The 26,894-nt window shown below is 39.0% G+C and overlaps 1 protein-coding gene across 1 annotated transcript in view; it reads left to right on the top strand.

The window, feature by feature from the left end:
• The window catches only part of BZW2 (basic leucine zipper and W2 domains 2), a 65,088-nt gene that overhangs the window by 11,629 nt on the left and 26,565 nt on the right, over nt 1-26,894 (top strand). Inside the window, exons 2-4 of the mRNA XM_029929682.1 lie at nt 11,725-11,789; nt 20,534-20,710; nt 25,611-25,714. Coding sequence (XP_029785542.1) covers nt 11,732-11,789; nt 20,534-20,710; nt 25,611-25,714 — 339 coding nt within the window. The 5' untranslated portion in view covers nt 11,725-11,731. The remainder of the gene's footprint in view (nt 1-11,724; nt 11,790-20,533; nt 20,711-25,610; nt 25,715-26,894) is intronic.

Genomic DNA, 26,894 nt, shown 5'->3' on the forward strand with positions numbered 1-26,894 from the left:
GTTTTATTTAAAAATTTCCGAAGCCTTTTCTCTTTAGGAACCACAATTTTGCCTTTAGGCATTTCTTTTGAATTACTAAAATGTTAGAACTTCTTAGCTTTCAAAAGCCTCACATCTGGGACACCCAGGTGGCTCAGTCGGTTAAGCACCCAACTTACGGCTCAGGTCATGATCTCACAGCTCGTTGGTTCTAGCTTCCTCGTCAGGCTCTGCAGTGACAGCTCAGAGCCTGGATCTTGCTTCGGATTCTGTATCTCCCTTTCTCTTAGCCCCTCCCCCACTTGCACTCTGCCTCTCTCTCTCTCAAAAAAAAATAAAACATTTTAAGAAAAAACCTCACATCTTATTTTGTATATGTATAAACTAGAGTAATGTGTTCTAAGGGTCTTCAAATCAAGAGTTGAGCTTTGCTTTGTTTGTTTGCTTTTTTTCTGGAGCGTGCAATCAGTACAGCAGGGTTATTTCCTACTTCACAGCTGACCGAATTCTGAAGGATCTGGGAAGTTAGAGTAACTCTCTCTATGGCTAGCTTTATTTCCAAGCAGTCCCGAAAAATACAAAATCCCTATTTTATTTAGGTTCCTGGGCTTTTTCAGCTCCCTGAATTATTCCTGCCCCCCCCACATCCACTAAAGCATGTATGTCTTCCAAAGTTTGCCTTTGCTCCTTGGTTCTGTACTCACATATTCACTTTATTTCTGATTCATTTAAGAGTAGGTTGTATACACTTTGTCTCTTATTTCATCAGACCTTATTTCTTTGCAAGATACTTAAAGAACCACGGTGTAATAATAAAATTCAGTGAATTTAAAATAGATCCATACTTACCACCATAGTCTACACTCCAGTTTCATCAGTTGCCCCAGTACTATCCTGACTATATTAAATATATATATGTATGTGTGTGTATATATATGTATGTATATATATATATATATATACATGTACTATGTGTATAATTTCCTCACAGTACAGCATCCGTCCAAGTATTGCATACTGCATTTAGTAATCTCCTTGATTCTCCTTTAATTTGCTGTAGTTCTTAGATTTTTGTTTTTAAGACACTGACATTTTTGAAGAATACAGGTCACTTGTTTTGGAGCATGTTCCTAGATATGCCTCTGTTTCCTCATCATTAGATTCAGATCATGCATTTTTGTTTGGACTGTCACTTAGATAATATCCTGTTCTAACTGTAAAACGTCTGGAGTCTTGTATCTGTTGTCTCTTGGTTAAGGTGTTCTCTTGTTTTCCACTGCATAGTTAACATTTTCTTTTTGTTGCTGATGTGAAGATATTTGAGGCTATTGGAATATCCTCTTGATCACCAAGCACCTCTACACGCGCGAGTACACACACACACACACACACACACGTGTGTGTGTCAGGATACTTGTAGCATACATTGATGATTCTTCCAAGAATCCGTTTTTGGTAAAGTGTTTTCCTAACTCCATGTTCCTTTCTGTATTTATCCGTTGGCATTCTACTGAAAAGAAGACTTTCATTTCTGCCCAATAACTTCCCTTTCCCTGGTTCACTGATCTATTTGTTCTCACTAAAATAAATGAGTCTGCACCTGTGGATTCTTATTTTTCTCACTGAGTTATTCTCCATGCTGTTTTTAATTATTTTGGTGGCCAAATTGTCTCAGGTGATGTCAGCAGATTGTCCTCAGGAGAGTTTTTATGTAGTTTGATCTATTTTTATCTTTCTTTGTTAAAAGTGATTCATTACTTTTTGGCACACGACATCTGAAGAACATATTGAATCTTTTCCTGCTCCAAACTTTGGAATCAGCCATTTATCCAAGAGACCTTTGTTTCTTTTAGTAGGAAATGATATTTAGAGCCTGGGTCATATTTCTCTTTATGCACAGATAATATTATTGCTTGTCACACTTCGGGGATTGGTTTAAACTTCAAAAGAGGTGAAAGTTTCCATTTTAACATATAATTTTACTAGTTAAAAAAGTATGTACTCTTATATTATAGAAAATACAGACAAATAATTGAACAGGAATAAAATGCCCCTTGAACTTTACGTTCTCTCTTGACCACGTGTGTTTTATGTAGCTTAGATTGTATCATGTATATAGAATTTGGTGGGTGTTTGCATTTTTTTTTTGTTTCTACTATAATCTCATTGTTTTCTCCAAGTCCAAAAAATTAAACAGTTGTAGTTTTTAGTCACATATTTTATCTTTTCCTTCTTGTTCTTTTTTGTAATGTTTATTTATTTGAGAGAGAGAGAAACAGAGCACTAGCAGGGGAGGGGCAGAGAGAGAGGGAGACCCAGAATCTGAAGCAGGCTCCAGGCTCCAAGCTGTCAGCACAGAGCCCGATGCAGGGCTCAAACTCATGAACTGCAAGATCATGACCTGAGCCGAAGTTGGATGCTTAAGGGACTGAACCATCCAGGCGTCACTTCCTTGTCTTTTTATTTCAGGACTATGATATCCAGAAGTAGGGAAACTTTGTTTGCTTGGCCTCCTCTTTTTTCTGCCTCCGTCTTCAATCCCATATCGTTGCCTACCCTTTGTCTTCCCCCTAATCATCAGCGGATGTAAAATTATCAATGTGGAAAGACAGCAATTAGTATTAAAGACTGTAGGAAGCATTTATTTTGTATACTAATTGCACTTTTGATTTTCGGTATGACAAGCTACTCCGTGATAAATGTGTTTTCTCTAAAATTAACATCAATGTTTGGCAAACAGAAAGAAGTCACTCGAGGAAGTATCTTCCTGGTTACTGCTCTGGTAGCTACAGATGTCTGTGCACAGCTTTTAACTCCTGAGTAAAGACCACCTCTAATTTTGCTCACAATTTTTTTCCTTTTTAATGTGGGAGTTTTCAACCTAGGCACACCTAAAATTTTGGACCAGCTAACCCTTGAGTGGGGGAGTGGCTCTCCTGTGCAGTGTCCCTGATTTAGCAGCATCCATATCCTCTCCTACTAGGTTGCAGTAGCATCCCCACTTGCCCAGCATGACAAATAAATGTCTACGGACATTGCCACAGGTTCCCTTGCAGGGGGACATAATTACCCCAGAATGCGATCACTGGTCTAGAATAATGCTTAACACATAATAAGCTCCCCAAAATACACGTTAATGTATATTTAAACCACAGCTGCCCAATCTTTGGCCATGTACTTATTTTATGTCCCTCTTTCCTCCAAATTTACCTAGAAGAGAGGCTTGGGGGCATTTTGCTATTAAAATACTTTCACACATTATATTTGACAGTCTGGCTTTCTCAAAGCCAAAGTGTCCTTTTAGAAATGTCTATTGTGTGTGCATTTGTGTCTTTCAAAGTGTTGAGAGACTTAAGATCACATCCATAAGATTAGATTATCTGTAAAGTTGAATGAATATGCCTGGTCGGCTGTTAAGGGAAGGGAAGGATCTGGGAGAGAATCCATCCGGGGGAAGTGGAAAGACCCAGAGAAGGGAAGATGCATGCTCTAAGCTACTTCTTAGAAATTCCATTAAGCAGTGGACATGGATTGATAGAGTGAAGGCATTTTAGGATTTTATTCCACTTTGTAAAAGTTTTCTAAAATAACTTCACTAAGAGGAAATCAATGACATTACAAAATGTCTTAATGTATTTCTATGAAGAAGTTATGCATTGATACTTAAAATGTAATTTTTAGACTTTCTATTTTTGTTAAGAGGAAAAGCAAAATATCAGCATTCAGAAACAAGGTAGGTATACTAATAAGTTTAAGTTGTGAAATTGTTTGGGAAATGTGATAATGAAAATTTTATCATGGTACCTCTGTATCTTAAAAGATTTAGATGAAGAGTTAGCTCTTAGAACTCTTTTTTTTTTTTTTTCTTCACAACCCAATTCCTTTGGGCTTTGGTCACTCTTTCCTTGTAAGGTGGTTGCTTAGCACAATTTAAGTTTCCACTGCTAATTTCCCTCTGGAGACGGTTGTAAATTTTTGAGGAGAGAACTATTATTAAGTTTGGTACTCTTTAAGAAAGATTATTTTGTTCTTTTACACCATTAGAGATAAGAATAAAGGGGATATTCACAAAACAGTAATATTAAAAAATTTTTAAGCATTTATTCATTTTTGAGAGAGAAAAAGAGACAGAGTGTGAGTGAGGGAAGGGCAGAGAGAGATGGAGACACAGAATCCCAAGCAGGCTCTGGGCTCTGAGCTGTCAGCACAGAGCCCTACACGGGGCTCGAACCCACGGACTGTGAGATCATGACCTGAGCTGAAGTTGGACGTTTAGCCAACTGTGCCACCCAGGCACCTCATTGATATTTTTGTGCTACGGAAGGGAATATCTGATTTTATTTAGAAACTTTTTTTATAGGTAAGCTATTATTTTAAATTTCATTGTCTTTTTTTCCAATTATTATAAAAACTAAAGCTTACATAGAATGTCCCTAGAGATAAAATGAAGCATTCCATAGAGGCTGGGTAATTTTGAGTACGGAGAGACTGTTTGGTACAAAATCATAAGGACATTTAAAAAGATAACGTTGGAATGCCTGGGTGGCTCAGTTGGCTAAGAGTCCAACTTCGGCTCAGGTCATAATCTCACTGCTCCTGGGTTCCAGCCTCGCGTCGGGCTCCTTGCTGACAGCTCAGAGCCTGCAGCCTGCTTCAGGTTCTGTGTCTCCCTCTCTCTCTGCCCCTCCTGCACTCACACTATCTCTCAAAAATGAATACATGTTTAAAAAATTAAAAATAAAAGATAATGTTATTCTTGGCAACAAAGTGTAGTTATCATTACAGGCATTTATCTGGTCTATTGCTTTAGAATGTTAATAATTTACACTTTTAGAGAGCACCTTAATTCTTTTTGCTTCTTTTGAGATCATTTTCATCAACCTAAAAGACTCCTGGACACTACAACTTCCTATAAAAGATTTTATGATGTTTTCTATGTACTAGAGTTTTAGCTTGAATGGGAAGAAGAATAGCTTATATCTATGGCCAGTTTTCAGTTCGTTCTTTTTATGGTACATTATTTTGCTCACTGGGAATATAGAATAAAAGGTAGTTCTTGAAAGTCATTCCTAAGCACAAAGTACTTCGTGAGAAAGTTGCGAGGAAATGACTCAGACACATTGCCGGTTCTATGTGCTGGTGTTATTGTACCTTTACAGAACACTTTATACTTGGGAGATGATATGATTGCCAGTAACTTTTACTGTCTTAGAAGGGAAAGTCTTTTTTCTTCTTACTGTCTCCAGGATTATTTAATACACAGAGTTTTGCTTTGAGGTTTGATGGGTTTTTTTCTTGCCACCTACTTTTGAAATTTGGACAGAATGACACTTTTCTTAAAATGCCGCTTTATTTAAAAACTTTCTATTCTTTGGATGTATTTTCACCTTTTTATCAAGTTGAAGTGTGTTGGGCCACATAATAAATGCTTTAGAACTGGGTTGCCCAACATAACCATTGATCACATTGGCCATTTTCACTGTAATTAATGAAAATTAAATAAATTTTAATTCCTCTGTTACACCAGCCACATTTCAAGGGCTCAACAGCTACATGTGACTTGTAGCTGCCTTATTAGTACAGATCTAGAACATTTCCACCATCACACACAGTCCTACTGGACACACTGCATTAGAAGGAGGAATGGAAGACTACAACCTGGGAGCCCAGTCTGATGGACCACATGTTCTGCAAATAAAGTTCTTTTGGGGGGCACCTGGGTGGCTCAGTCGGTTAAGCGTCCGACATCACGTCCGGTCATGATCTCACAGTTTGTGGGCTTGAGCCCCGCATCGGGCTCTGTGCTGACAGCTCAGAGCCTGGAGCCTGCTTCGGATTCTGTGTCTCCCTCTCTCTCCGCCCCTCCCCTGCTCATGTTCTGTCTCTCTCTCCCTCTCAAAAATAAACATTTAAGTAAATAAAAAAAATTAAAATTAAAAATAATAATAATAAAGTTTTATTGGAATACAGTCCCAACCACTTGTTTACATATTGTCTGTGGCTGCGTTCAGGCTACAACAGCAGAATTGAGTGGTTGAAAGAGAGACTATGTGGCTCACAGAGCCAAAACACTTTTCTTTTACCCTTTATAGACAGTTGCCACCCCACTTTCATATATGCGTATTCATGATTCCTAATTGCCGAGTTATTTTCCCAAAGGACTTTGTTTTTATGTTTATTTATTTATAATTGAGAGAGAGGGAGGGAGACCCAGAATCCAATGCAGGCTCCAGGCTCTGAGCTGTCAACACTGAGCCCAATGCAGGCTTGAACCCACGAACTGTGAGATCATGACCTGAGCCGAAGTCGGACGCTCACCCCGCTTAGCCACCCAGGCGCTCCCTGTGTATGTGTCCTAAAGTTGAGGTTGTTTGAATGGCATAGTTATATGTGTATATTAGGAGTGTAACATATTATATAAGGCAGATTATCACAGTTCAAATATTTTCCAGACCAGAAAAACAATCATCTGCTTTTAGGAACAATAAGAAAGTAAGTCCTTGGGGCACCTGAGTGACTCTGTCGGTTAAGCGTTGGACTTCGGCTCAGGTCATGATCTCATGGTTCATGGGTTTGGGCCCCACATCAGGCTCATAGCCTGGAGCCCGCTTCAGATTCTGTGTCTCCCTCTCTGACTCTCCCCTGCTCACGCTATCTCTCTCTGTCTCTCAAAAATAAATAAAAAACATTTTAAAAATTAAAAAAAAAAAAAAGAAAGTAAGTTCTTCTCTGGTAGATCATCTTCTTTCTAAATTGAAGGGAATGAAAGAACACCAGCAAGACCACACACAGCAGGGCAATCTACTCAAGGTGTGCTGGGCCTCTGGCGGCGCCAGTGCGCTGTTGGCAGGAGGCCAGTCTGTCTCCATGCTGGCCCACTGTCACACTTGGTACCCGGGTCTGGTTGGGAGTAAAGGATAGAATCTGTGAAGGACCCAGGAAACTTAGAACATTGACAGAGGGAGGTGGGTGAAATTATCTAATATGTTAAATCTTAAAATCTTTCAGTTTAGACTTAAATAGGAATGCATTCAAAAAAATGTTTATTTGGGGGCACTTGGGTGGCTCAGTTGGTTGGGGGTCCAACTTTGGCTCAGGTCATGGTCTCACAGTTTGTGGGTTTGAGCCCCGCATCTGGCTCTGGAGCCTGCTTCAGATTCTATGTCTCCTTCTCTCTCTGACCCTCCCCAGCTCATACTCAGTCTCTCTCAAAAACAAAGATTAAAAAAGATTTTTTTTTAATTTGAAAAAAATGTTTATTTCATTTTAATAGGGTGCTAAGGTTTGAATTTTGACTAATTGAATTATTTTAATACTCCACTGTCTTTTATCTTGTCGAATATCCAAGAAATTTAGTCTCTTAGATGACCAGTGAAATATTTAAGTTCATTTTGTTTTACCATTTTACATACAGCTTTCTTGTATAAGACTATTTTAAACCATGGAGCTTTTCCATTTTGAGGGACAGCATGAGCTTATTTTTATTGTGTCTGTGTGTTTGGCTTATAGTTTTTAAATGCATATGTAGGTTGTACCCCAGGTAAGTTTTGTCTCCGAGGATTCTGTAAAACTGATTTTAAAATACATGCACACACACACATCCACACATAAATGTGCATTTTTAGTTAGTTGTTTTCAGGTTGTAAATCGTAATCCAACCAAGTAAAAATAAGCTTTTGATGTTGGCCGAATAGAGCTGTCTTTGTTGCTTGTCTTTACTTTCCCAGGTTTAAACTAGCACAGTTTCTTATTCATGGTGCCCTTGCTTCTCTTCCGCCCGGGCTTCAGTGAGTGCCTTATAAAGCCTGACCCTCACTGGAGCAGATTATAATGTAGCGTGGATTGCTAAATTTAGAGAGCAGCCAGGCCTCTGCTCTAAATAGTAACAGCTAAGCGATAGAGGCTTCTGGTGAACAGAATATCTTCATTTAGTTTTTCAATACCACTAGGTGAGTTTGTTTGTTAGTTTCAATTGTTGCTCTTGTGTCCGTCAAAAATCTTCGAATGCTTTTTTGTTTACGTGCTATTATGTTATTTTCTGCATATGGTATAATGGAGAATGTGAAAGGTAAGCCCACAAAACTAGACCATGAAAAAACAAGCTTTTGTGTTTAGAACTGAAGAAAGTATAAATATAAATGGAGCCAAAGATTTTTAAAATAGAGTAACTCTGTCATAAGTAGGCTGTGTTTTGTGGTAATTCCTCATCAGCAGAAAAAGAGCAACAAAATGCAAAGGGTAGAGTTAGAGAATTCTGTGAGTTTGTCACACTTTAAAAAATATTTTTTATTGATTACAAAATAGAGACATCTTTGGCAAAGAGTAACTCCTTCCTTGTGTGTTCATCTGCTGGAAAGGCTTCCGGCTACCTGGGGTCTATATTTCTTATCACTCAGTATGAGACCTAAACTCTTTACCAGGTGTTTTTCTTGGCTGGCGCAAAAACAATATTTTCTATAGTATTTGTAATGTTCGTGGTGGGTGTAGAAACAATAAACGCATACCCGTGCGCCCATTCATCACGTGTACCCCCAGTGACATGTTCGCTGATCCAGAATGAATCTGCTGAAAATGCCAACAAGGAAGTTCTGAATGAAAGAATTTCGAGGCGAATGTAAATAATGCATGAGAAGGTCTGTTTCTGACTTCTATCAAATTAAATGGGATTTTATGGATGAAGTTTATTGCATTTGTAACTGTTTCAGTATGTAGAGGCTGACCCAAACAGCAAGAGCAATCATTTTCTCTGCCCTGTTTTAGTTCTGTACTTCTGTTGTGCTGTAAGTATTTGTGGATTTTATCTCCCCTACGCCCTGTGTTCATCGAGGGCGTGGAATCTGGCTTAGTCATCTTGATGTCTCAGAGCATGATATATTGAGTTCACATCGTAGTATTAATAAAAATTATCACTACTTAAACTATAAAAGAAATTTTTGGGTGTGTTACTTTAGTTTTTAATCAATTTCACTTACTGAATTATGAGTAAAGCTTTAAATGATAAGCAGATTGCTTTCTATACGAAGATAGATTTTTTTCATGTTGTGGAAAGGTTTGGTATATAAATTGAATAATTTTTCCATGTTCTTAGGATTTTTTTTAAACTTCAAGACAAATACTTACTTAAATACTGCAAGTTTTCTTGATTGTTTTATAGTGACTTAATCAGAACAATCTAAACATGTTCAAATCGCAGTTTAAAAAGACTTTTGAAAGGTACTTAAATAATTTGTTTGACATTCTCTTAATTGTTTGCTCTTCATAATTTCGGCCATCTGGATATATCTTCAGGTTATAATATTAATGCCAACATTATTCTTAATTTGTAAAAGATCTTATAGAGCAGGGTTTTTTTTTTACTTTTTTTCAAAGATAATTTATTCTTTCTTAAATTTTCCTTGTAGAGAAAAACAAATAGTACATACCCTCTCTTTTTAACCAAAAAGTTACACTTCCCACTTTTATTTAACTTGCTTTTTTCCATTAGCAAAATGCCTTGAACATCTCTCCAGGCCTGGGCAACAGCGCATGTGACAATTATTTCCTAAATGCTGACTCTCTACTCGGTGCTGTCTTAGATGCTAACAACACTGCTGTGAGTAGAGGACGAAGTCCCTACTCTCGCAGAGGTCACACCCTCGTGGGAGAAGCTGACTGACTGCAGGCAAACAGATAATAGTGAAATGTCAGGTGCTGCTAAGGGCCGGGAGGGAAAGTGAAGCTTGGTGAGGGGACCCAACAAGAGACGCCAGGAGTGGGATGTTCAGGGAGGGCCACCCTGAAGAAGAGGCGCTGGAGTGTGTCAGAGAGCGCCTGGGGAAAGATCTTCCCCGAGGAGACGCAGCCTTCTCTGGCACATTGGAAGAAGAAAGAGGGCAGTAGGGCTGGAGCACAGCGGGTGATGCGGGGAGAGGCGGCCAGGGCAAGAAATGCAGTACTAGGTTTAGATTTAATTCATTCTTCTGTAAACCTTCCTAGCATTCCATTTGATGGCTTATTATAACTTATCTAACCAGAAGATTGTTCATGAGCATTGAACTTTGCAAGTTTTTCTGCATTCAGCAATGCTGCAACTAAATCCTTTTATACACACATGTTCGTGCGTGCCCATAAATATGCATATTTGTGGGGGGTAAAATGGCGAATTTCTAGGAAAAGAAATGCTGGACCACACATTGTGCGCATGGAAATATTTATATTTACCAAATGCTTTCCAAAAGTATTGCGTGCAGTTTATTCCCTATGCCAGAGTTTATGTCTGTGGTTTTCCCTATGTCTTTTGTCAACACTAGATATTATTAAACTTTTACATTTTTTGCTAGTTCAGCAGTTAAAATTATACCTTGCTTTTTGGTGCGTGGGTGGCTCAGGTGGTTGAGCGCCTCACTTGGGCTCAGGTCATGATCTCACAGTTTTAGCCCACGTTGAGCTCTGTTCTGACAGCTCAGAGCCCAGAGCCTGCTTCTGATTCTTTGTCTCTCCCTCTCTCTGCCCCTCCCCCTCTCATGCTCTGTCTCTCTCTGTATCAAAACTAAATTAAAAAAAAAAAACATTAAAAAAAAAATAAATAAAATAAAAGTGTATTCAGCTTGATCCCTGGGGCAGGGAGCAGCTCTGGGACCTCAGACCCAACTTGGCACCCCGGCAGCTCCCCCACCTCAGGAGACTGAGGTGCAAGACAGATGAGCAAATGGGTACAACAAATGGGGGCTCCGTTCACATACAAGGGTCTACCCTGCCGCTACGCTTCCTGTGTTTTGGCCTCCACTTGCCTTCTGACCAAAGGCAACACGTTCATTCTCTCTTGCATGGCCTCACTGATGATTCTATTCATGATGGACCAGAGCTACTATCCACATGATAAAATCCTGGGGTCTGAGAACTGGAAAAAATTGATTTATCTGGGAGGTGTCATCATGCTGCTTCTGTCTCCCTTCTCCCTAACTGCTTTTTACTGCCTGATGTGGGCGCTGCCCTACATCTTCTTTCCAGACGCGCTGAGGGCCAAGGCCGCGTGCTTCAGGCTACGCACCCAAGGCACTGAGCGGCTCCGCCCACCGCCGCTGGCCTCTGTGGGGCTGGGCCCGCATGTCGGCAAGCCCTGCCTTGTCCTCACTAAATCTTTCCTTGTCCCGTGTCTCCTCTGTGCCTGGAACCAGAGCAACCCACGATAGGGCCCAGGGCCCTCACTTCTTCCTCTTTCCTAGGTTTCTGAATCCCTTGGGGACAATAGCTATGTCGTGTAGAACAGAGTTTTTTCCAAGATGAAGTTGAGTTGGTTTTGAGTTCCAGCCCTGTTACCAGCCGGGTGACCTTGTGCACCTTAGAGCGGAGCGGGACCCTTTAGCACTGGCACAGTCTTCACCTTGGCCTGATCCTTATGACCCCAGTTGGGGGGGGGGGCGCACACGGGGTGCTTATTAAAGCATTTCTTAAACTTGCAGACTGGCTCTGTGGGGCAGAGCGAATCACAGGACAACGTGAACATATACAGGATTTTGTAACTTAAAATTCTTTGTTTTAACAGTCAAAACTTCTGCCTTTTGCTTCAATTAGAGATTAGACATGTTGGCAGCTTGAGGGCATCACATGGTTCCCATCCAGTTTTTTTTCTCAACTATAAAATACTAACCTGTAAAAAAAAAAAGTGTATTCAGTATAGGTGAGGTTGAACAAATGCTTATTAGGCATACATTTTTGTATGAACTGCTTATTTGAACTATATAATCTTTTTTTCTTTGTTTTCAGAAATTTTATGAATAAGCATCAGAAGCCAGTGCTAACAGGCCAGCGGTTCAAAACTCGGAAAAGGGGTAGGTGGTGATGTGTGTCTGTGGGGTTGGGGGACTGGGAGAGGAGGTGAAGTTATCAAGGTAAGAGATTGGGGAAGCACTAGAATTATCCTCATGCACACCTAACCCCACTCGTTCTACCCTTTGTGGGCTCCGAATGTAGAATCTGAACTTCTGCCTCCAAACCTCTGAACAGTTAGTTGTTCAGGCGTCTGATTGTGGACAAGTCCTTTACCTTGCCTGAACTTTGTGTCTTTATCTACAAAATCAGGATGACTCTGTCTCTTCAGGATTCCTCACTCTCCTGTGGGGCTCCGAAGACAATAGATAATCTTTACTATTGTTGACATCAGCATTTATATTTGAGTTTTGCTTTCTTTGTTTTTAAGGAAATGTTGAAAGCAAAGATGGTAAAACTTAGGATAGAGGTAATTTAGGGAAGGAGATATGGATGAGTTTTTACTCTTGAGAATTTAAGAGGTCAAATTAAATTTATTGCCTAAGTATCTTTAAAACTCAGAATGTTTTCAAGTGGCTTTTATTGTGGAAAGGTAGTGATAGACCCCGTTTGGTGACTGGTAAAATTTCTATTTGTGTGAATTACTTATTGTTATGTCACATTCATCTCCCTATCCTTTCTGCCTAAAGGTTTTAAATTTTAAATATCTAATCAGTTTTGCATACTTATATAGAAGTCCTCTTGGACTTAAAAAAAATAGCTGAGCCATAACCTAATTAGGAAACTTTTATTTTTTTTAATGTCTTTATTTTGAGAGAGAGAGACAGAGACAGAGAGTGAGCGGGGGAGGGGCAGAGAGAGAGGGAGACACAGAATCTGAAGCAGGCTTCAGGCTCTGAGCTGTCAGCACAGCCTGATGCGGGGCTTGAACTCACAGACTGTGAATCATGACCTGACCTGAAATCAGACACTTACCCAACTGAGCCACCCAGACGCCCCAGAAAACTTTTTTTTAAAGGAAACATGGTACAAGATTATGATGTTGACTACCACTAGCACAGTAACTGAAACATATTTAAGGAAATACCAGTAGAAAGGTAAATGCTGGTGGAATATCTCTCTGAAGCCCTCACTGCTGATTATGAAGAAATGGTATCAGATGCTAAATTGTTGAGTTGATAACCCATAGTATACAGCTTTGGCATGTCCAGTGTTGAGGTGGCCCCGGCAGCTTCTGCCGTCTTGTGTAGGGATTGTGTTGGCATAAGTAGCAAGTCTAGTCTTGCAGAAGGAAGAGAAGTCTCCGTGCCATCAATAGAGTGAAAGAGTTCATGAGAGTAACGAGATGGTAAAGAGGCTCAATTTTACTGTAAATGCTGCTTACTGGGAACTCACATTTGTACTAAAAAAAAATTAAACTAAAAAACTGTAAATTAAGCAAAAGGTGGTTATTTTGTACTGTAGTCTTTGTCTTTTGCTTTCCCCTTTTCTATTTTTTTTCTCCATCCCTGGCTCATCCCTATAAACTAAAGCACATGACCTAAACCATCTCCCTCTGCTTATTCCCATCTTGGTCTTATAAATTGTGTCCCCACCATATTTCCCCATTGAAATCCAGACCCCGATACCTATACAAGGTGTTACAGTCAATGCGCCTTCATTATCTCATTGTTTAAAGTGGTCATATGGCAGGGTGGGGGAGTGATGTGGATGATTTCAGAGGGACTTGATAAGGAAGTTCAGTAAGGAACAGTATAGTTCAGAAGGATAATTACAGTTAAGGTATTATTGGGACTGGTAATGTGATGATATCTAATATATGCCCAACTGTGAGGTGCAGAAAGGTTCGGCATCGCCTGTCCACTGCGGGGACGTGTGAATCTCCAATCTGGATCTCCTCTCCAGCTCGAACAGCTTTATTCGTGTGACACTGATTCAGGGTAACTGGACTTCAAAGCCAAGGGATGGCCCAAGGGTGTGTTGCACAACAGCAGGCTTGATTCAACAAGTCACCTGGCCCTGATAGTCAGTCTTCAGTTTTGAGCCAGAAAGGTTTCCTTTAAATCCGTGCTGGTTTGTCTCTGATTCATTTAGTGGGCAAGATTGTGCCTGTGTCTTACTGCTGCTGGAAAACTCAGAGCCACCGAGAAATACATATTATTTGTCAGTAGGTCTGGATTTATAGAGCTTAGGTCTATTGGGGATTTAAGCAGCACTTGAGCTATTTTGTGCCAAACTGCTCGCTAGAAAAAAAATGGAGCCAACCTTGTTTTCTACTCTTCACAATAGTGAATTGCCTCCCGATGATTTATCGTGCTTTGGCTTTTCTTTTGCTATTATGAAAAGGCCGACGTCAGATAAATGGTTGGCAGTTTTGTAAAGATGAGGGAAAAAGTCTAGTGAGGATATTTCAAGGTCATTTTGATAGGCTGTCTTCTGAAGGCCTGTCTTCAGTTTGAAATTGTTTTCTAACAAAGCTAATAATGCTCTTCGGTGCCAAGTCAGGGAAACAAAAATATATTTTTATTGCCTAAGATCAAAGCTAAACATTATGATACTAAACATCATTTAGAAATCCATTCAGATTTTCTCCTTTATAAAATATGCACATCTTGTTTATGGTATTTTCTTCAAAGAGATTATGTTTTCTAGTGTGGCTTGTGGGAATTTGAAATGATGGAATTTCTTCACCTGAACCATTATTATGCTTAGCTGAATGGAATAGTTAATAACTGAACCCTCCTCCCTACAGACTTTGTGGAGAAATTGGATTAAAATTCCTGAAAATAGGAGAGGAAAAAAAATAACCAACTATAGGCTTCCAGAGTGACCATTTACCCCATTTCACCCTGAGACACATGCCCCATTTCATCTGTCTTGGCAGTTTTAAATCACTCTTAGATTTTCAATAAGTGTTAATGACCAAGCTAGTAAATCTTCAAATGCTGAATTGTATATGTAAATACCTAGGTATGTGTAGGTAAAAAAAAAAAACCCATGATAGTTCTTATTCATTCACTATAACTAGGTGACATTCAAAAAGGATATGAGTTATGCTATTATCACTTAATTAACAGATAGGAAAAATGTTATATTAACCAGTTACCATGGTTCCCAGAGAAAGCATTGTGTTTGGGCGCCTGGGTGGTTCAGTCGGTTAAGCGTTTGGCTTCGGCTCAGGTCATGATCTCACGGTTTGTGGGTTCGAGTCCCGTGTTGGGCTCTGTGCTGACAGCTAGCTCAGAGCCTGGAGCCTGCATCGGATTCTGTGTCTCCCTCTCTCTCTGACCCTCCCCTGCTTGCGCTCTCTCTCTGTCTCTCAAAAATAAATAAAAAACATTAAAAAAAATTTTTTTTAAAAGAAAAGAAATACGCCTGTTTTTCCATGTCAGTATAAGGGCCAGCGTGACTAACTCTGTAGGTGTCACACTTCTGATTCATCAACACAGTATAAATTTGAGACCCTAATTATATACTCCAGGCTTCTAGGGAAGTTTGACCTGCCAAATGGAAACTCAAGGAAGTAAATAGCATATTTTCATTAGAATTTTGCATTAGTATTTTTGCTAGACTCTCCTTGTGTGAGGTACAAATTACTTGTAACGTTGTTTCAGATAAAAAAGAACCTTTGGGTAAAATGTCATGTGTCCCCAGATGTTAATCAGTATTCTGGCCATTTTCTTATTGGGGAATTTTGTATTCCTCTGGGTGGACATTTTATCTCAGCAGATGGAAGCTGCTTTTTAGCTTACAAAAGAATGATTAATCCTTTCGTGGCTTCACGACTTCTTTAGACCCCCGAGCTACAAGGAGTCATCCTGACCGAATGTATTATTGCTCACTGTTGAGGTACCTTTGGCCCTGACCTGCTGTCTTCCTCCTTTTACTTTCCTCTTCCTTGGCAAATCTCTTGGGAAAATAAAACCGAAATGAAGGCTTTGTGCAAACACAAGTTTTTCAGTTGTCTCTTAGATTCAAGACAAAGTCCTCTGCATGAATTCTTAGCATAGTCTAGATTTTTACCCGTTTACCAGCTTTCATTTTCCAGTGCCTCAAATTAATAATTTTCAAATCATCAAAGTCTGTTCCACCACCTGAGTCAACATCGAAGTGCATCGTAGTGCCATTGCCGGGAATGGCGTCAGTTGATTTTGAAAGCTGGTTACAAGACAGTAAACAACTTGTGGCGTCTTTTCTTCTCATGTTCTCAAATTACAAGGAAGGAAAACTTTCTCTCCCAAGTGGGAAGGAGAATTACCTTTTGGTAATTTCTGACCCTGGGCGGGGTTGGGGGGGTGTCACAGTTCCCCCTCTAACAGCCTCTCCTCATCTATTCCTCTGGAGTGCCCATTCTCTTCCTCCCCCTCTACAAAACAAGCCCTTAATTATATTTTCTCTGCAGTCAACATTTGCATGTTCTGGGCTGCTTAATGTTTTGCTTATGGCATCAAAAGGACTTTTATCTCTCGTTCATAAAAACTAGTGTTCCATTTACGTCTGTCTTTATGGCATCTAATGCTGTGTGACTCTGACTGGTACTGGGAATGCCATTCTTCTCTGGATCTCGTGCTGTGGTGTTAACCCCTTACGACCCACCCCTACTACTAGACCATGATAAACAGTCAGTCTGTACAAACCAGGCAGGTGCTGTCTGGTTCTCAAGCAGTTTTTAATTGTATCATAGTCATGTGGTTTAAATAGTCCAAAGAATTTCTGCAGGACATGACAGCGACAGCAGATCTGCTCCCCCAGAGAAACGGCGTCTACTCTTGACGTGCTTCTTTCAATTTTTGCCTTCATGTAACCAAATACCATTCTTCCATAGTTATTTCCTGATTTTTTCTGTTCATACTCTGGAAGATGAAGATTTAGCTCTCTTTCACCTGTCTGCCTCTTCTCGGTTCTTTCTCTATGGCACAGTTTTAGCTTGACCACTGTTTAGGGTCTATATTACTGGGACTTTATACCTGCTATTCACAGCTCAACTGTTATGCGATTAGTTTGATCTTTCTGAACATCATTTTATCTCTGGAGTTACTGTTTCATAATTTATCTTCTCTTTTTTGGTGAGTTTTCTGTTCCTTAACAGTAGTCAATGCTAACCTTTCCCATTGTTATGTAAATCTTCCAATACAAAAACTTTTGGCATTTTTTAAAAAATTTTTTAATGTTTATTTATTCTTGAGAGACAGAGCATGAGCAGAGGAGGAGCAGAAAGAGAGAAAGACACAGAATCCAAAGCAGGCTCCTGGCTCTGAGCTGTCAGAACAGAGCCTGACGCGGGGCTCAAACCCAGGAACCCTGAGATCATGACCTGAGCTGAAGCCAGACGCTTAACTGACTAAACCACCCAGGCACTCGAAAACTTTAGGCATTCTTATGCTACATCATATTATTTTCTCACAGTGAAAAGCTCCCCTGGTCAGTTTGCTCTCTGCACCTACAGTGCAGCTGTCAACTTGAAATGTCTTTTCATCAGTGTCCTAGAGAATCCTGGTGCTTGACTTGTGTTTTTTTCCCCCCTTTTCTTGGGATCTCTTGACTTGATAGGATTATGAGTTATTCTCTCATTTTGGTGGAGTGTCTGCTTCAGTAGCTCTTTTTTGTATGGGAAACATTTTTGAGGTCTCAGGTATCTGAACGTACATTTATCCAGCTTTTATGCTTAATTAATAGTTTGAATGCTGGGATTGTAGTTTCAAAATCATTTTCCCTCAGAATTTTGAAGAAATTTCTTCTGGTTTTTGGTTTTTCTGTTGAGCAACTTAATGTCATTCTGGGGTTTTTTTGATAGTTTATGTGTGATTTGAATTTTTGCCCCTGAAACTTCTGATAGCTCCTTTATTCCCAGTGTTGAGATTTCACAATAATGTATGAACCTTGTTTTGAGTCCACTTTGTTTTGTTCGTTTGTTTGTTTTTAAGTACCTTTAAATTTTTTTAACATTTATTTATTTTTGAGAGAGAAAGACACAGAGCATGAACAAGGGAGGGTCAGAGAGAGGGAGACACAGAATCAGAAGCAGGTTCCAAGCTCTGAGCTGTCAGCACAGAGCCCGACACAGAGCTCAAAAACACGAACCATGAGATCATGACCCACGCCAAAGTTGGCCGCCTAACCAACTGAGCCACCTAGGCGTCCCAATTGTGGGTCCACTTTGAATCCTTGCACTGGGTGTCTGTCCAGCCCTTTATTGGAAAACTCATGTCCTTCAACTCTGTAAAAATTTCTTGAAATTTTTAAGTATTTCTTTCCTTTTAAACAAAATTCTTGGAGCACCTGGCTGGCTCAGTTGGTGGAGCATGTGATTCTTGATCTTGGGGTTGTGAGTTTAAGCCTTGCCTTGGGTGTAGAGATTACTTCTAAAAAAAATTCTCATTAAACTTATTGTTTAAACATTTGACTCATCTGCCCTTTTTCTTATTTTTTTAACTCTTATTGTCTAGGTCTTTTTTTCTTGACTTTTAAAATCTGGTGTCTAAGAGATAGTCTCAGCTTTGTCTTTCAGCTCTTGAGTTTTTAACTTATTTTATCATATATCCATTTCCAAGAACTCTTATATTCATGAAATGGTGGGTTTTTTTGTATATAATATTTTTCTTCCTCTCCTCCTCTTCCTCCTTTCTTACAGTTGCAGTATATACTTATCTCCCTAAAGGTATTTATGGTAAGATTTTTGTGAAGTCTCTGTTTCATCTTTTTTCCATCCTTTTCCAAACCCAACTCATTCTCCTTAAAGGGAAGATAAAAGTGAAGAAGTCCTTTGAATTGAATCTTACCTTTACCTTTAACTTAGTTTTTTTGTTTGTTTCTGCCTCTTCTGACCTCTGGTTTATCATCCTCACTTCTTTTCAACAGTGTATGATCCTTGCTTTGTTTAAGATCTGGTTTGTTTAAGGAGTGCTTTGCTGGCTCAAGCACCTCTTGATGCAACTCTCGATCTCCAGGTCATGAGTTCAAGTGCCACATTGGGTACAGAGATTTCTAAAAAATTAAAATTAAAAAAAAAAAAAGATCTGACTCTAAATGACTTTCCATAAGAAGTCTCTCTAGAATCTGCTGAGGATAGAAAGCTATATGTATCTCTATACCTAGATCCTCTGAAGCCCTATCAGGAGTTCTACAAATTCAAAAATATTTTCATTATAATGCTAGGATATTATTTGCCTCTTTTACACATTTACTTTTGGTTTATGGTGGTTTCCCAGAGGTACATGATGTGTGATATTACAACAGATTGCACACACTGGATATGGGGATCCATCTGTCTGCTCTTAAGCCAGGGGTTAAAGAGATTAAAGAAAGCCTGTGTTCCTACTAATTTTTTTATTTGATAAATATTTTTTAAATTTTCTGATTTAATTTCTATAAAGTAAGTATCCATAGATATAACTTCTTGATGCAAAAATGCTCTTTGAAATCCTCAGTACTTTTTTTTTCAATGTCTTTTTATTTATTTATTAAATGTTTATTTTTGAGACAGAGAGACACAGTGTGAGCAGAGGGGCAGAGAGAGAGGGAGACAGAATCCTAAGCAGACTCCAGGCTCTGAGCTATTAGCACAGAGCCCAACGTGGGGCTCGAACCCACAAACCGTGAGATCATGACCTGAGCCAAAGTTGGACACTCAATCAAGTGAGCCTTCCAGATGCCCCCAAATCCTCAGTACTTTTTTTTTAAGGGTGGCAAAGGGTCATGAGACCAAAAAGATGGAGAGCATATGCTCTGAAGCTATAAATATACATATATAGTTCATGATATATGTTAAATATTTTCAGTGCCCTGGAATAACTTATCTTGTAAAAAGAGACGTCCCTCTAAGAAGTAACAAGTGTTAATGTAGATGTGGAGAAAAGGAAATCCTCATGAAATGTTGGTGGGAAGTTCCACAAGAAATTTAAAATAGAGCTACCATATGATCCAGTAATTCCACAACTGGGTATTTATCTGAAGAAAATGAAACCAGTAAAAACCCAAACTCATAGAGAAAAGATTGGTGGTTGCTGGAGGCAGGGAGTGAGAGGTGGGCAAAATGGGGAAGGTAGTCAAAAAGAACAAACTTCCAGTTATAAAATAAATAAGTCCCAGGGATATAATATACAGCCTGGTGACAGTAGTCAGTGATACAGTATAGTATAAAAGAAAGTTGTTAGAGTCGATCTTAAAAGTTCTTATCATAAGGAAAAAAAAATCTAGCAATGTATGGTGGTGGATTTAACTAGACTTATTGTGGTAACCATTTTGCAAAATATATAAATACTGAATCATTATGTTGTACATCTGAAAGTAATATGTCAGTTATTAATTGATATGTTGAAAATTGAAACCAATATTCTATGTCAATAGTAAAAATAATGAGAGATGTCCCACTTTACTTCTTCCCTCCTCACCTTTATTTATATATTCTCCTCTATTCTTAGGCAATTCTCCCTGGATCATTTTCTTTATTTTAGATGAAGCAAAATTTTAAGTTTTGATTGTTCTACTTTATTTTTTCTCAGATGCTTAGGATTAGTAGATTACACTGGTCTGTCCTCTGAATGACACAAATGTTCTGTTAATCAATTCTACTATGTATTAGAGAGAGTTAATGCATTTTGGTGGCCCCTCTAAATAGAAAGTAAATTATTTGATTGAATAAACGTTTAAACAATGGGTTTTAAAACATGGAAATCTAGTAGAAAACTTTTCAATAATCACACTATCAAATAAAGAACAATGAACCAAAGAAATGTGTGGTTGCTTTTGGGAATAGAATGTGTTTTGGGGGGAAAAGATGAGTGATTATGCAACTTACTTATTTTAGATGAAAAAGAGAAATTCGAACCCACAGTCTTCAGGGATACACTCGTCCAGGGGCTTAATGAAGCTGGTGATGACCTTGAAGCTGTAGCCAAGTTTCTGGATTCCACGGGCTCAAGATTAGATTATCGTCGCTATGCAGACACCCTCTTCGATATCCTGGTGGCCGGCAGTATGCTTGGTAAGCCATGCATTATAGCTTCCTCTTTAGTACTTTAAATTCCATCGCAATATTCCCTCACAAGATAAAATCTTTATCAATTTACATTTATGGAGTTGGTAAAAAAAAAATGCAAATGGGAGTCTCTACGATTTTTACCTTGTTTACCATTTGGGGTGGTAATGTGGTTATCGAAACAGTTACTCATGAAAAGAGGCAAAGAAATGATGGTTTTTGTTAACGTTACAACACGGCCACTTTGCTTTGTAACTAAAGGACAGCTTCCCCATGTGTCCCCAAGTCTAAATGTTTCTGGAGCAGACCAAGGAGGAGTGATTTCTGTAGTAGAATATAACTTCGTGTGTTAGTAATTTCTTCCAGTATATTTAATTAACCCCAAATGCCATAGCACCCTTTCTTTTTTTTTTTTAATTTTTGAGAGACAGAGCCAGTGCGAGCAGGGGGGGTCAGAGAGAGAGGGAGACATAATCCGAAGCAGGCTTCAGCCTCTGAGCTAGCTGCCAGCACAGAGCCCGATGCAGGACTTGAACCCACAAACTGTGAGGTCATGACCTGAGCTAAAGCTGGACGCTCAACTGACTGAGCCACCCAGGCGCCCCTAGTACCCTTTCTTTTAAAGCCATAAAACCCACTCTTTTTCCAGGCAGTGAAATTCATCCTCCATTTCTCCTCAAATTCTGTTTCATCTATAAACTGTCAGAAATACAGTTTAAATCTGGTTTTTAAAAATCTATAATTGTGAGTATATAGCTAAAAGGATTAAAGATTGAAATTTACAAATTATTAAAGATAGGTTAAAAGCAAAATAAAAATAATAGAGTGGAGGCATCACAGTAGAAGGCTTTTTTAAGTGACATGGTATATTGATCTAAATGTTGATTAGATAGAATTGTTCCTCTCATAGTTACTCTTAGACCTTAGTTAGTATAATTAGTTTCTGTGGTAACCATAAATCACTAAAGGTGGTCAAATCTTCTAGGCCATTGGTTTTCAACTGCCTGGGGAACATTTTCAAATGCATGAAGGTGTTTGGGTGCTATGAAGGTGTGCCACCCACTTTGCTATACAGGGATATTCAGTACAATGAACAAGTGCCTACCCACTGCACTGTCCGTGCCTTCATCGAGAAACGCCGTGTGAGCCCGCCTACTTTAGGACAAAGTGTACTTCCCTCCATTCTTGAGGTGCAGCCACATTTTAATTCCTCCCTCTGAGGAATCTCCATTTTGGTAATGGGCTCCACTTACTACCAGGCCCCCTTTTGATCTGTATTGCTGGTTTAGTTCTGTTGTTATTGTTCGTAAAGATCTCACATCATCCATGTGGATAATTAAATCCAAGCATAAGAACTATGTGTGTTGTGTTCAGATTCCCATTACCCAGAAATAACTGTTGTTAATATTTTGGTTAATTCCCATCTAGAAATCTCTTTACCTACATATGCTAACTTTTGAGAATGGGATGATACTATACAAATAAGATGCTCTGCATGACTGTTTTGTATTTATTCAGCAATTTGTGTTGCCTTTCATACCCATGCATGTTACCTTGGAAAATTTCAAAAAGAAAGAAAATCATACTGATTTTAAAGCATATTTAACGTGTTCCTAGTTTTATTATAAGCACAATATATAATCAGTATCTGTATACATATAGCTTCATACTTTTATCTGATTATATCTTTATATATTTAGCAAAGGCTAAATGAATTGAAGGATAGATATCTGTGTCTTTGTCTACCTATCAGAGAGAGACTGGCCCTCAAAACGAAGATTCTAATTAACATTTTATCAAAAATGGTAGTCCTGTTTTGTCGGGTCCTGCACTCAGTCGCACGTTGAGGCGCCAATATGTCTTGTCCTGAAGCCAGGTCGCAGGGCGGAAAATCCTCGTGGGTTCCTTTCCTGAGGGAAGGAGAGAAAGGGCAGGAAAGGGGAGCACAGACAGAGAGTGAAGACAGCACACGATTTCTGATCAAGCCTCTTCTCTTTATTCAGAAAACCCCTATCTTATAAAGGTTTCAAGGCGGGAAAACAAGGCAGCTGACCTAGGTCGGTTGCTAGGAAACAGGGTTAAGGGATTAAGGCTGGAGTAAAAGAGGAACCAGACCAAAGTGTTTTAGCACAGCGCCTGAGGGGCTGATGCTACCCTGCCTGCAGGCGGTTGATCTTTGATCTTCTGGCTTCTCCTCTGACAGGGAGTGGCGCTCCCCTGCCTATTTGCAACTCCCCACAGGGAGTGACATATCCTGCTAGTAAATGGCCAAACAGCTGAAATCTTTGCGGCTCCCAACACTGTTTATCTGTACCTTTAACATTACTAGGTACTCTTAAGCTTTTCAGTGTTTTATGTTTTTGCCAGTTAGATAAGTGATATTTTCATTCAAAAACTTCAAGTTAATAGTGAAGTTGAATATTTTCTGATTTCATGAATTATGATATACTTTTATTAGTGTGCTGCTAAATTCTGTGCAAGTCTTCAGTGAGTTTTGATTCTTACCAAAGTCACATGTGACTTTATTAGTCAATCCTATAGACCTTTTTCGGTTCTTTATGCCCTCCTGCCAGGACTGTTGACCCTTCTGTCTTTCTTGAAATGTTTTCTTTCTTCCCCTATGAAACCATTTAGGCCTGTGTTTCTCTAGATGCCTCTTACATGACTTGGGTTTCCATACTAAACTGCCCTCATATATCTATTAAATTATCCATATACTTTGCATTGATTATCTCAAAGTTTCATTGACCATCTATATAAGGATAATCAGCAAATTTATATCTGTAACCCAGATTTCATTTCTCACTCTACCTCCATACATCTAAGAAGGTAAGGCCAAGGGTATGGTAAGACTTCGGAGCACGGCCAGTACAACCCCCAGGTACCTCCTGAGGCCAGACTTATGATATAATGAATAAAGCCAGCCAGGTACATTCCTTTCACGTGAACATTTTGTTTACTTATTGAGTATGGGAATTTTCTTACCATCTACCCCCAAATTTACCTTCTTCAATGGTTCATAAAACAATAGTCTTCTGCGGTGCTTGGGTGGCTCAGTCGGTTAAGCATCTGACTTCGGCTCAGGTCATGATCTCACAGTTCGTGGGATTGAGCCCTGCATCAGGCTCTGTGCTGACAGCTAGCTCAGAGCCTGGAGCTGAGCCTTTCTTCTGACTCTGTGTCTCCCTCCCTCTCTGACCCTCCTCTGCTCACACACACACTCTCTCTCTCTCTCTCTCTCAAAAATAAATTTAAAAATTTTTAAAAAGTTTAAAAAAACCAATAGTCTTCTTGGTTTTTCAGTTGTACTTTTTTGAAGAGTGGATACAAGAAATATTTTTCTTTTCTTTTACTTACATTTTGAGGAAAACAGCAGGCTCACCAAAACTTTACAAAGGGCAGTTAGTACTTGGTCTCAGTGTCAGGCGGAAAGAATATTAATTCAAGCTATAGCAATATTGTTCATGTATAATGAAGATTGTATATAAGAATACAATTTTTAAAACTTCCCTCTTAAAAGAAAAGACTATAGTTTTAAAGTCAGACTTTCAGTTCGTAACGAGCTTCTGTCAGAAAGAAGTCATTAGCTTAGAGTTTTGAGAGAATTATCATCTTAATAAAATTTTGTTCCAGGTGGTTGTATTCATTACAGAGGGCTAATTAAATCTTATGCATAAATTAATTGCATGAAAATAGATTCCTGAAGGAGCCGACTTTTCTAAAAAGTAATTTGCTTATAAATGGTACGCTGGAGTCTGAAAAGGTTGGCTAGGTATATAGCACTTTTCATCCAAAGATCTGAAATCACAAGTTAAATCAAGGCAATTACATAAATGCATAAAAGAATGGGCTGGTACAAGTATATATTCTTCAAATATGTGCTGAGTATATGAAAGACATTAGTCTAACTTGGCTTGTTCGAACGGTCTAGAATCCTTCCCTAATTGCAATGAAGTACAAGCAGAAAACAAAAATACCTAATGCGGATTTTGATCTAATCAGTCAGTGTTTCTAACGGCCATCATTGCAACTTATGGGAGTAGCCTTTGAATGTGGAAAGTTGAGTCATAGATAAAAGCACATTCTTTTGTTCTAGTCTATTTATTCCATGATCTTGTATAGGCCGGGGGAGGGGGGGGATGATAAAGAATTCACTCTTTCCTAACCAACGCAGCTGCCAGATGCCCAAATGCAAATACCAGGCAGTCATAGTGTATATGTTCAGCCCTGCATGGATAATTGGGTTCGTGGAGGAGGGAACAGTTTTAATACTTTCTCAAGTAGAAACCAACAAGGTCTAAGGGTGCATGAGTGGCTTAATTGATTAAGCATCTGACTTTGGCTCAGGTCTAACCCATGTTGGTCTCTGTGCTGACAGCTCAGAACCTGGAGTCTGCTTCAGATTCTCTGTCTCCCTCTCTGCCCCTCCCACACTTGCACTCTGTCTCTGTCTCTCTTAGAAATAAATAATAATCATTAAAAAAATAATTTAAGAAACTAACAAGGTCTCAAGAGCCAGGTCTGGCCATTCTCAGTGTTGGTGAAGTGGAGTCCTGTAAAATATTAGCAAACTTAAAAAGTGAACCATGTCCTGATGTCAGAAACATAGGGAATTACATTGAGAATAATTGAGTCCAGACTTAGAGTGCTGGGAGCCTGGTAAAGTCAAGGATCTAGAACAATAATCTCACACACTATGGTGGAGTATGAAATGGAACAGCTAATTTGCATCTGATTAGAAACATAAATATAACAACATATGCAACTACACATGCACCTCATCCTGTCAATTTTTATATGATTCTTAGATTTTCTGTCTACTTTTATCGTTTTCCTTGAGGTGCAGGCATTCATTTGTTCTGTAAATGTTCCTCTGTCTTAACTGTAATTACCTTTGTCTTTTCAGCCCCTGGAGGAACACGCATAGATGACGGTGACAAGACTAAGATGACCAACCACTGTGTGTTTTCAGCAAACGAAGATCATGAAACCATCCGGAATTATGCTCAGGTAGAACCCGTCAGTTGAGAGATTGTTGTATGAGGAGGGAGATCTTTGAACAAGATTGAGGGAAACATTAGATTCAGAAATTCTACAGGCCACTTTGTAAATAGAAATGTTAAATAACTCTTATACTTATGAAAAAATATTCAGCCGCATTCATAGTAACCGTGGGCATTAAAACTTAGCTAAGGTCGTTTTTTTGTTTTGTTTTGTTTTGTTTTGTTTTTTTGCCTCTCCTCTGTACAGAATACAAAGAATCAGAGGCTCGCATAAATTCTGCTGGGAGTATAAATTGTAATTTGTAATACCTAGAAGGGATTCATATCGAGATTAAATAAAAACTGTAAGTCACTAAAGAAGAGGACAAACAGCCTGTTAGGAAATGACGTGTAGGCATTTCAAAGAAGAGGAAACAAAAGACTCTCCCAAAACAGATGAAGACCTAATCAAACCTATCAGTAATTAGGGAAATTGCAAGTAAAATAATGATATATCCTTTTGCATTCAGTAGATTGGTGAAAAATCCGTGCCTGGACCACTATGTCCTCATAAACACAAACACTGTAATCCTTACTTTTGGACTCCAGCTTGATTACATTAGCAGCTAGGCATACTAAAAGTTTTAGATGAGAGTATATTATGTGGATAGAAGCTGAAAGGAATTAGGGGCCCCTGGGTGGCTCGATCGGTTAAGTGTCTGACTTTAGCTCAGGTCATGACCTTACAGTCCAAGGGTTTAAGCCCTGTGTCAGACTCTGTGCTGACAGCTCAGCCTGGAGCCTGCCCGGATTCTGCCTCTTCCTCTCTGCCCCTCCCCCGCTCACACTGAACCCCCATCCCCCGTCTCTCTCTCTTTCTCTCTCTCTCTCTCTGAAAAGAAAAGAAAATAAACATTTAAAAAAGAGAGTAAGGAATTAGATTCAGAAATCATTTTCAGTTATAAAGATAATATTTATGAAAATCTCTGTTTATTTTTTTCTTTTTTTTAATATAACACAATTTATTTTTTTAACATATGCAATTATTTTCCGTCATTTACAATACAGTAGTTACAATGGCACTCCAAACAGAAAAGCACAGTAAAAAATCAAAACCCCAACTTCTATTTCATGTAATTAGACTTATACAGAAATTAGAAGGTTAAGTAACAACTAGTTAATCACCTAATTTCACAGCTATCTGAAGT

This window comes from Suricata suricatta, chromosome 2, assembly GCF_006229205.1.
Source record: "Suricata suricatta isolate VVHF042 chromosome 2, meerkat_22Aug2017_6uvM2_HiC, whole genome shotgun sequence".
Classification (NCBI taxonomy): domain Eukaryota; kingdom Metazoa; phylum Chordata; class Mammalia; order Carnivora; family Herpestidae; genus Suricata; species Suricata suricatta.